The 11,251-nt window shown below is 40.8% G+C and overlaps 1 protein-coding gene across 1 annotated transcript in view; it reads right to left on the bottom strand.

Moving 5' to 3' along the window:
* Positions 1 to 836: 836 nt before the first annotated feature.
* The window catches only part of LOC111869678 (EF-hand domain-containing protein D2 homolog), a 66,632-nt gene continuing 56,217 nt past the window's right edge, over positions 837 to 11,251 (bottom strand). The window contains exons 2-4 of the mRNA XM_023861373.2: positions 5,518 to 5,665; positions 3,032 to 3,166; positions 837 to 2,363 (exon numbers count right to left, since the gene is read on the bottom strand). Coding sequence (XP_023717141.1) covers positions 2,199 to 2,363; positions 3,032 to 3,166; positions 5,518 to 5,665 — 448 coding nt within the window. The 3' untranslated portion in view covers positions 837 to 2,198. The remainder of the gene's footprint in view (positions 2,364 to 3,031; positions 3,167 to 5,517; positions 5,666 to 11,251) is intronic.

Here is an 11,251-nt window from a genome sequence, read left to right as displayed (position 1 = left end):
CAGCGACTAACCGCTTGAGCTATGGCGCGGCCTATGTAACATACATAAAAAAACAGCAAACTTCATGATCAAACAAAAACATACATTTTTTTCCATGCTTGACTTACACTTCTAACCCTGAAGATGCAGACAGTAGATTTTTCATAAATGCTGGTAATGATCTACAAAGTTACACCGTGTCACATCCCAGAAGGTAGTAATTTTCATAGCCACCATCATCAGAACCTCAAATCTCACTCAAAAGCATACTGTAGTGATGATATGAATACTGTTTTTATAGTTTTTATTATATGTAATGACCTCAGGAGGGTTTCCTATCAGATTTCTCTTCACCATGTATTTCTGTCGTTACATATAGTCAGAAATACCCAATATTCTCATAAAATACTGTTTCTTACAAATAAAATTTTTGCAAGTCTTGCATGGCATGGAAGTATGTTCATCCCATTGCTTATAGCATTAACACACAGTTCTTCATGTTATCTAAAGTCTAAATTACAAACATAAAAGTATTAACAATATCTGATAAAAATATATATACAAAAGAGTATATTATGATGAGTAGACATATGTGCTTGTGCAAACCAAGCATCAGTGCTGAAAACAATTATGTGAATTCTGACATTGACAATGATTGATTATTTAGTCAGAAATGAATCATAGTTAGTTGTATAATTAAACATATCTTGGATTGGAATGCCAGAATCCTCAAAGCTCTTTGTATTTTATAGCATTTTATTATATAGAATAATTCAGCCTGAACAGAATTTTACTATTCTCATAGTCCACAACATTAACATTCCTCTGTAACATCTCATACTAATTCTGTTACCTTGTTTTTAAATTCGACATTATTATGGAAATGATTGTAGGTGAATGATATTTAAGCATGAAGCATGGGTTTCCAACACACTGCAACTTAATCTCATGAATGTATGAACATGGGAACTGGTAACCTTCAAGGCATCCTATGAGGTCTAGGCAGTTTCATATTTACAGAACCTCTGGTTCATATAAAAATATAAAGGTTGCATTATTTCAAGGACTGTCACAATTAACTGCTTGATCGTACAATTAATCAATTATTTTTTTATAACCATCCACTTATTTTCTTTGGTTGATTAACTGGTTAACAACCATGGCACCAGATCATCATTCTTTGTCTTATGAATGCCTCATTTGTCTTTCATTGAAGTTTGTTTTTAACTGTATCCATTTTCTTTTGCAGCGCCTAACGGAAAACACTAAACTAGCTCCTACCTCCTAATATACCAGTAAGTGTTTTATTCATTTATAGTAATGTAGTTCATATTTTTTATAACAGCATGTGTTTGTATTAATCAATCAGTAGGAGACAGGTAACTGATTAAAAGATTTGTAAGCAGTTAACGGTCCTAATTGTTTCAATGTTGTGGATGAAAGGAACCCAGTCCATGCTTAAGTCATCTGTATCCTCCTCAGTAATGTCTTATTTCTAAGTGCATTGGAGGTACACTTCTATTCTTTTTTTTTAAAGCTTATGGTAACAGTTGTGGATTCAGAGGTGCTGAATTGTAAATAGTTACAGTTTATTTCAAATCTCCATAATTTTTATCTTAAAACGTCGTTTAGAATGTTGTTTGAAATGGTAATTCGAGATTAAGTGGCTACATATTTTGCATTAAGTCAGATGTGTTATATTCAGTTAGATTTCCAAATTTAAAATGGCTCTATGCTGTTTTCATAATGTACTATCAGCACAATATTTGTGTACAATTTAAAATGTCAATTAACTGAATGAATTAGAAGTAGTCATGAGTCAATTATCAATCAAACTCAAAATTTCTTTTCTTTGGTACAGAATCACTCCATACCTTCACATTTGAAACCATTTTTCTTTGCACTGACCATTATAACAACTTGTCTCATTAGAGTAACCCCTAGTTTGTTTATTTCATAGTCCAGTTGCCTTACACCAACTCAGCTTAAAAAATAATGGCATTGGACCACCAAAATATATTACTATAAAGGTGTGTTATATACAATGATGTAGGCCTGTGTCACATTACATCTACAGGTATCTGATATAAAAATTATTTTCCATCTATAAGCTTGAAGGTACACTGAAGTATTTGGCATTAAAATTCAATAATTTCAGTGTAAATGCCACCAGTCATTCTGCACATTCGTTCAGCACTTGGTTGAAGTCTTCAGGCTGATCACGCTTCCTGTCCTTCATTTTCATCCATTTGTTTCTGGAAAAGTGCTGCCTTCTGTTTAAAAGCTATCCTTCTCTGTGCCTTTTCTTCTTCTTCTCGCTTGCGCTGTTCCTGTTCTTGGCGGATTTCATCTTCAAACTTACTAGTCTTCTTCAGTTCCTCAATCTGAAATAAAGTTTTAAACTTTTATTCTCATATTTACTTTATAAATGTGGGAAATATGAGGACCCAGCTAGATTCAAAATCCATGCTAATCTGTAGACTGTAGTACTTTATCATCATTCTGTCATCAGTAGAAAATGGAATCCTGATAGTCTAATGGCCAGCATATGCTGAGGTTTCTGGGTGTAATCCCAACTGATGTCAGCAGTATAGTGTATCTGTCAGTATGTTCACAGCCCAAGGATGAGAATAGAGCCAACTCCCAAAAAATGAATACATTAAATACATCTTTAAGAAACAATATCATTTGGCTATTTCCATCTCAGAGATCAATCCTTCATACTTACCATATGATAAACGCCATGATGGTCAGAAAATGGTAACATAAGGCTTTATAAGCACATAGGAAATATGCCCCTTCTTTCATAATATGCATTCAGGGTACAGTTTTTGTTTTTGCACTGAGTATAAGTGGTTTCTGTCAACTGTTCTTTATGTCTCTTAAGGAACATGACACCGGATAAGTAAAGGGCCAAAGTCATTTTATCCTGTACTCAAGTAAATAGCTCAGTATCAAGATGGCAGACCAAAATCAGCAGTGTCCTGTCCTTCCCTACCCAGTATTACATTCCACAGAGCCCTTTGTGTTCTTTATCGATACAAATGTTTACCTTTGCCTCAAAGAAGTTCTTGGCTCCTCCGACACCCACTTCTTCAACATTAATCTCAGTCAGCATGGCCAGTTTGCTGAGCCCACTCTCCTCTACTAGTTCCCCAGCTTTAGCCTTCCTGTAGATCAGCAGGAACTGAAAGTGCACAGAAACGCATTGCTTTTATCAGATAATTTAATATTTGCTTCTATGGAACCTAATGAAGTGGTACTCATATACATGCACATATGTGAATTAATTAATTCTGTTGAAGTTTCGATTATCTGAGAATGATAGTAATTGAACAAATAGTTGCATTGAATACAGAATTTCCTTTCTGATGCAGTGGTTCTCAATCTTTTGATGCTCATAGCACACTAGAATTTTTGTCATCATAAAGTTGGTAGGGAAATCATTACAAAAAAGAAGCTCTAATAGCATTGACTTTGGACAAACATTTTGCAGCTGTTGGNGGGAAGGGAAAAGAAAGCTCTTGGTTCGGACATAATAATTTTGAAAGATTTGGTGCAGGAGGAACCGGCACATTTGTTTTTCTTTTTAATAAGGTTACATTTCTGTTAATTTTTAAATGGCCCTACCTGTTCCCAAATGAAGTTCCAGATACACTGATTATTTGAGTGATGAGAGACAAGTTAAAAGGTTTTGGATCTTCAGTGTATTTTTAAATGCATATGAAAATACAGTATGTGCATGAATTGGGCATATTATGTGAACATTTTTTTTAAATAGGCAAGGAAAATATTATTACATGCAGACTGCATCTGTTTGGACCAAAGGTGGATGAATCTGTCATAGCTCTCCTGCTTTAATACCATCTTCACATTCATGCAATTCACTTCTCTTCTCATGATCGAGGCCCTGGCAACCAAATTCTGCCCGTATAATCACTGTCCCTTGTGTAATAAAAATATCATGAAAGATGGGTCTAATTTGGTCTGGTTTGATATGTCCATACTTAACAATAATCAGTGGAGTTGATTTGATTTGATTCTCATTAACCATGCAATATAAATCCAATCCAACAACACTTTCTTTAAATTACAAAATGTTTATTACTAGTAGCAGGCCTAGTTTTTCTAGGATTTGATTTACTGATACTCCCATCGAAGACAGCTGGTTATACTGCACTTTTGTTTCGATATTAATCTGTATTGCAAATTGCACGGATATTAAATAAACCAGAATAAATCATACCAAAGTACTGGATAACCATAATTCAATTCCTAGCAGAGGCAACAATTGTTCTCTTCACCACCAAGCCAGGACTGGCTCTAAGGCCCATCCATCCTCTTCCACAATGAGTACAGTGCTCTTGCTACAGTATATGAAGCTAGACTGTATTATCATCCCATGTCTCATTATGCACTTAAGCAACTCCACAGAGCAGAATATTTCTTGAAAACTAATAATTGCTCAACTGATCAAGATATTCCCCCTCTATTTATGGAACAAGAATGTTCATTGTCGCGCTCAAAGGAGACTTCCAGTGCAGCCTACCCAGCGCTGGATGAATCCAGTCCACACTCTCAGGACCCGTTTCTTTATGATATTCAATCCTGGGTCTGGTTAAGTGGGATTTCTGGTGGACAAAATGGCGCTGGGGCAGGTTTTCTCTGAGTACTTCGGTTTCCCCTGCCAATCTTCATTCCACCAATTGCTCCACAATCACCCTCACCTATCATCTGGGGCTGGTACAATGGGCCAGAAGTGGTCGCAGTACAAGGGACTTAGTCCCACCCAACTAGCATTAAAAATTATGATATTAAAGTCTTAATTTAACTGACATTAAGTAATATAATAAACTGAGATTCCTTGTTTAATAAACTTAGTATTCCTTTGCAGTCCTGTTAGTTGCACATTGGAATGGCATCCGGTCCACAGACAGCAGTTTTCCCACTCCTGTTTTACATTCTGTTCTTAATTAACAGCAGCAACCTAACTGGGTACAAAGAAAATCGTGTGAATCATTTGCTCCCAAGAGTGCACTCAGCAACACATACATAGGCATTCTGAATTTGAGGTTCTCACAGTGGTGACCATGAAGGATACTGTTCTCTGGGATATAACCCCATGTAGTCAGGCAGAAGTTCATCTATGTTTCACAGGAACATACTGCCTCCATCTTCAGAGTTGAAGAGTCAGCCAAGCAAACAGCCAAAAACCAAAACTTTGCTTACTACCTGCTTCTTGCTGGGGGAGGGGGTAAATCTCCACTCATGCTATTCTTCAGCTCTATATGAGGGTCAGTAATCAGCTTCATTTTTCCTTCTTTTACGGGGTCAGACCCTCTGGCAGACCTCCGTGTGACACAGAAGGCTGGGTGAGCCTCAGACCCAGTCTGAACATGGTGATGAAAAGAAAAAACTATGTTCCTTCTGGGGATCCAAGCCTGTCTTTCAACCTCCAGTCGCTTGACCTGTTCGCTGATGTATCCCAAATGAAACAATTTGGGAAAGATATGAAGAAATGTAAGCAGTTTGACGTACTTCCCGGAAACTGATCTTGTTGTCCCCATCCTCGTCCACCTCCTTAATCATCGCTTTGAGCCCCAGGTGAGTCTGTGGGGCTCCCAGCTTCTCCATCATCCTCTTCAGCTCCCCCAGATCCAGGTATCCATCACGACCTTCGTCAAATCTGCAACACAAGACAGTATCAGTTAGGAGAATGATTTCATTGATACTGTTTACAGATCCTCCCGGATCCAAACTCGTTGAGCTGGCGTTCACCCTCAGCCAGCTTTACAGTCCCGTCTTCTTCTCTATCTACCAATCGGATGCCTTTCTGACCAAAATTCTGTATATAGCCAATAACTCCCATCCTAAGCCATGCCATAGCTCAGGCGGTTAGTCGCCGGCTTCCCACTGCGGCGGTTAGGGTTGGAGCCCAAGTCAGGTCATATGGGATTTGTTGTGGACGAAGTGGCACTGGGGCATATTTTCTCTGAGTACTTTAGTTTCCCTGCTAATTCTCATTCCACCGACCGCTCCACACTCATCATCATCATCATCATCATCATCATCTGTCATCCGGGGCTGGTACAATAGGCAAAATAGAAATTAAAAGAAAAATCCTAGTACGTCCTGTGGAACAGGTATCTCTTGAGATCCTCCCAGCGGTGTTTATGAAGAGTTCTGTCCTCTGGGATATAACGCTGTGTAGTTCCTTGAAAGTTAACTGACTTTTTGAAGTAAGATGTCGCCTCCGTCTTCAGGCCTTAAGAGTAAGCCGCGCATGAAAGCAGCAAGGTGACTTTCAGCTGACTACACGGCGTTATATACCAGAAAATAGAGCTCATCAAGTATCTTATTATCGATTTTGGGGGAACAAACGCGGATGTTGTGTGGTCCCAAATATTTACTGATGCTCTGTAGATTACTATTATTGTTATTATTGGGTCACGCGGTAGCGTAGTTGGTTGAGGCACTATGCTACAAGCCGAAATGTCGCGGGTTCGAGTCCCGATGAGGTGGATTTCTTTTCAATTGACCTAATCCTTCCAGCCGCACTATGACCCTGGGGTCGACTCAGCCTCTAACATAAATTAGTGCCAGGAATCTTCTTGGGGGCTAAAGGGCGGCCGGCGCGTAAGGCTGACAAACTTATCGCCATCTGTGAACCGACTGTCTAGAGAAAATGTGGGAGCCTCGACGTCTCACGATCCTATGGGCCTTCACGGCCTGTTACAGGGACAGTTTTTATTATTTTGTTTTTATAATTTATAAATAAATCTGGGGTATACAGTGTCACGGCGTAGAGGTGTCTTCTCGTATACCACAAAAGACTAAACACAAATTAAACATGTAGTACTAAAAATAATATAAGTAGATTACAATGACATAAGCGTAACCTAAGTTTACTGATTCATGTTTTGTAAAAAAAAACTGAAGGTAACAAGGCAGAAAAGTATCTCCCCCCCCCCAACTTGCGTGATATTTTATAACGAGTCCTTTACAGAAAATGGAAAGCACTGACCATAAGGAGACAATGAGCTCTTAAAAACACTCTAATACATTACAGACAAATCGCGTTTCTGACTTGACGTGACGTCGCGCGCAAGAAAGATCGCGGAGACTTCTGCCACCTGCTGTGAAGGATAACGGACGTAGTAATTAACAGATTTGTTAGAGACGAAACATGGGGAATTTCGAACCCATTTCTTGACTGACGTTGCTTGTGTTTTTGTCAAGTTCTTCACGTGTGGCAAAGAGGAGCCTGAATAGAACTAAACTTGCGCAACTACAATGAAGTGTGTTCAGAAAATTACCTAGAACAAATACAGATAGGTACAGCAAACAGAAAAGGGAGCCATTATAAGTCATACGACAAAGCGAATGGCTTCAGAGTAGACCAGTCACTTCCAGAACATTCGGAAAAGTAGCGTAGTTTGTTGAGACACTATGCTACAAGCCGGAAGGTCGCGGGTTCAAATCCCGAGGTCATTGGATTCTTTTTCAATTGACCTAATCGTTTCAGCCGCACTATGACCCTGGGGTTGACTCAGCCTCTAACAGAAATGAGTACCAGGAATGTTCTTGGGGAGTAAAGCGCGGCCGGCGCGTAGGGCTGACAACTTTGTCGCCATCTATGAGCCGATTGTCTAGAAAATGTGGGAACCTCAACATTTTACAACCTTATGGGCCTGTTATAGGGCCGGTGGCAATGGTTCCGGATTTCTACCTGCCTTCCACAGTGGAAATCCTGCCCCTGTCTGAATTATGCTCCGTTCTTTGATATTACAAATGCACACACGAAGCGACCCTCCCAGGCACGAAAAGGAAGTGACCAATTCAGATCACTGCCCTGTCAGATACGAGTATAAGTTATCTCCACACTGCATCATTCTGCTTCATGCAGCTTCCCTTCTTGCAAACACGATTCCGTGATTACAAACCGCTCTATGTCGCAGTTAGTGTTACCGTCCGTCCGTCTGAGATTCATTTTCTGTAATNGGAAGTGACCAATTCAGATCACTGCCCTGTCAGATACGAGTATAAGCTATCTCCACACTATATCATTGTGCTTCATGCAGCTTCCCTTCTTGCAAACAGATTCCGTGATCACAAACCGCTCTATATCGCAGTTATTGTTACCGTCCGTCCGTCTGATGTTCAATTTCTGTAACGTAAATGTGAGATCCCTTAAAATATGTACGGATTGATAAATATATACCGGGCGGGTTAGCGCAGCGGTAACGCACTACTCATATTCCAGAAGTGGTCGGTTAGATCGGCCTGGTAACCGATTATCCCGGCTAAGATTTTTCGTGGTTTTCCTCAGTTCTTCAGGGAAAATTCCGGGGTAGTACCTGGATTGGATAACGACCGCTTCCTTTCAAATCTTTTCCAACTCACCAATCCTGCCATTCGACGTTAGAGAGTGTATAAAGTCGTAAAATAACCCACACAGAAATATATGTAATAATGTATTTTATATGGAAGATATATTAGGTATTTAATAAGGACCACATTTAAGGCCAGTAAGATAGGCAGCATCGTTCCGCGCTTTCCTGTTGTTTGCGCAAACACAACATTCTCATCTCGAGGCCGTTGGGTTTGTGCTGCTATGCACTTGGGTAAAGTTGTACCTGTGCGTAACTAATTAAGCACTATACCATGAAGGCGTATGGGTGATCGGATGTATAGATCCACATTTTCTTGATCTCGGCACTAGTTGGTGAGTGGTCAGATTCACGCCCCGGCCACTTTATCCCCGGGAAAGAGCCTCCGGTACCCACCGTATAGGAGGTTGGTTAAACCCCAGAGCCGGTATGGACGTTTGGGGAAGTAAAAATTCTTGACCCTACCGGGAATCTAACTCCGACCCCTTGGTCGTCCAGCCCGTAGCCAGACGCTATACCGACTACGCTATCTCGGCCCCTCTGTGCACTTGGGACTGATGTAAATGTTACACGACGATGTTCCATGCGCTTATAATTCATGCTTATAATTGGAACATGACACGCTGCCCCTGAAGGATAAATTCAAAACACAACTGCAGACTTTCTTAATATTTTTAATGGGCCAGCTGTCGGCTTCTGTCTGGAGTTTTAAACACAACCTCGAACCGCAATGAGTTGGTTAGAATAATGAAAGTTTAATATTGTCATGGTCGTCACTTTACAGTATGACACATGTTTACGGAACCGTCTACGAAACCTGTGCAGATCTGCATCAGAATCAACGAATCCTCGACTCTCAACGATCTTTATTTCCGTACTCATTCGCAAAAGTAAGCGTTCGATCTTACGTTTTCCCGGCGCACAGTTGAGGAGATTCACGACAGTTTAACTGTGGGCGCCGCCGCCTTCGAATTTAAGAAAACGCTTTGGTCTGTCATTTGCCCCTCCGCTGCACCTTCCATTTTCTCCGCGACACACCGTTTATAAGGTAACAGTATAAAGAAACTTTTGGATTAGGGTCTTTACGTTTGGTTGAGGCACTACGTTACAATCGATGGTTCGATTCCGAATGAGGTCTTGGGATTTTTCAATTGACCTAATCCTACCATCCGCACTGTGGCCCTGGGATTGACCCAACCTCTAGCAAAAACGAGTACCAGGAGTCTTCCTGGGGGTAAAAGGAGGCCGGGGCGTAAGGCGTAAGGCGTAAGGATGACGTTTGATTTTAGACCATATATTTGTATGACGTATTTTGAGGTTATGGCCTACCAACCCCCGGCCTCAGTTTTGGTGACAGAGCTCCTACATATGAGTAGCGTGAAAAACAGCTTTCCGCGGTCAAGAGCCGTAGAAACACGTTTTTCAACTACAGTGCAAAAGTGGAGTTTTAAAAATCCATTACTTTCTCTCGTAGAATGTAGGTTTTAGAATGTTAAAAAACAAACATTTCTTTGCTAAGTCTCGTAGACACGAATATTTTCGCTTGACACTTATCGCGGGGAAGTTTTTTGTGGTCTGCCGGGAACTTAGTTCATTGCGAAATAGGATGATGACGTCAAAGAGTGCGTTCTCACCGCGGACAATTTGATCTAATTAGCTCAGCATGAACTCACCTGACTCACTAGAAAGTTTCAGAATCGAATCCAGGCCCACAGCTGGTTAGCCTGGGGTTTTCTTCTGCCCTCTCTGGAGAATACCGTTACAATAGCCATGGCCTAGTCCCCCCGCGTTCTTTTATGAGATTTTCTGTAGCAGTGCCTCGAGAATTGAGAGAATATACTGTAGAACACGACATCTTCCTTCCACATTCTTTTCCATTCATCATCCTCTCTCCCACCGAACAACATAACCTCAGCAGTTGATTCGATACTGAAGGAGCTGGCGCGTTGATAATGCACGTGATTCGCAGTCAAGATTTGCGTGGTCTATAGGTCAGCCGAGGATCTCCAGCTCGATTGCTGTCATGGTGTTTCCCTGTTTATCCAACTGAATGCCAGAATACTACTGTCGCCCCATTACCGCATCCTCCAGCAATCTTCCCAGTTCACCCCATCATCTCTAACTCATGTTTCACACCACTGAAATTAATATAGACACTTGCACAAGAACAGAATAATAGTCACCACTGAATGGAAAGATTACCGCCCTTTACGTCCTGAAGACAACATGACGGAATAATAATAAACGAACTACTGTTTTGGTGACACAACAGATCATAGCCTTTTTTTCTCCCTTGGCACTACAGCTCCAGTGGGCCTAGGCCTACCTCCATGAACTTCTCCATTCACTTCGGTTTTTCTAGATCTTACACATTCGGTAGGACTCTTAGGGCGGGTGATCAGCTCGTCGCAAGGCCTCTACCTGTACACAAACACAGAAAAACGCATACACACAAAGTAAACATCCATGCCCTGAGTGGGATTCGAACCCACGATCCCGGTTTTCAAGCGAGCGAAGACAGTACATACCTTAGACCGCTCGGCTACCGTGACCGGCCATAGCCTTTTTAGCTTACATAAAAAAGTAAAGTCCCTGTGCTTAATTAATTAAGCACTATGCTATGATTTATTTAAACCGTCTTGCAGTGCATACACTCATCCATCTCCTTATCTCCCTCGCACTACATGTTTCGGCATAACAATGCCATCTTCAGGTGCTTACTTATCCACGCCAAACCAGTTCATTGCATGCCTTGTTCTCATATTAAAATAACCAAAATATGTATCTATCATATACATTGTCAAACGTTAAAAATATTAAAATTGTTCAGGATACCACATCGTTACGTCGCACCTCACTACGCCAGTCACGCCCATTCTCCT

The sequence above is a fragment of the Cryptotermes secundus genome, unplaced genomic scaffold (genome assembly GCF_002891405.2).
Source record: "Cryptotermes secundus unplaced genomic scaffold, Csec_1.0 scaffold1072, whole genome shotgun sequence".
Classification (NCBI taxonomy): domain Eukaryota; kingdom Metazoa; phylum Arthropoda; class Insecta; order Blattodea; family Kalotermitidae; genus Cryptotermes; species Cryptotermes secundus.
This window is presented reverse-complemented; position numbering and strand designations above follow the sequence as displayed.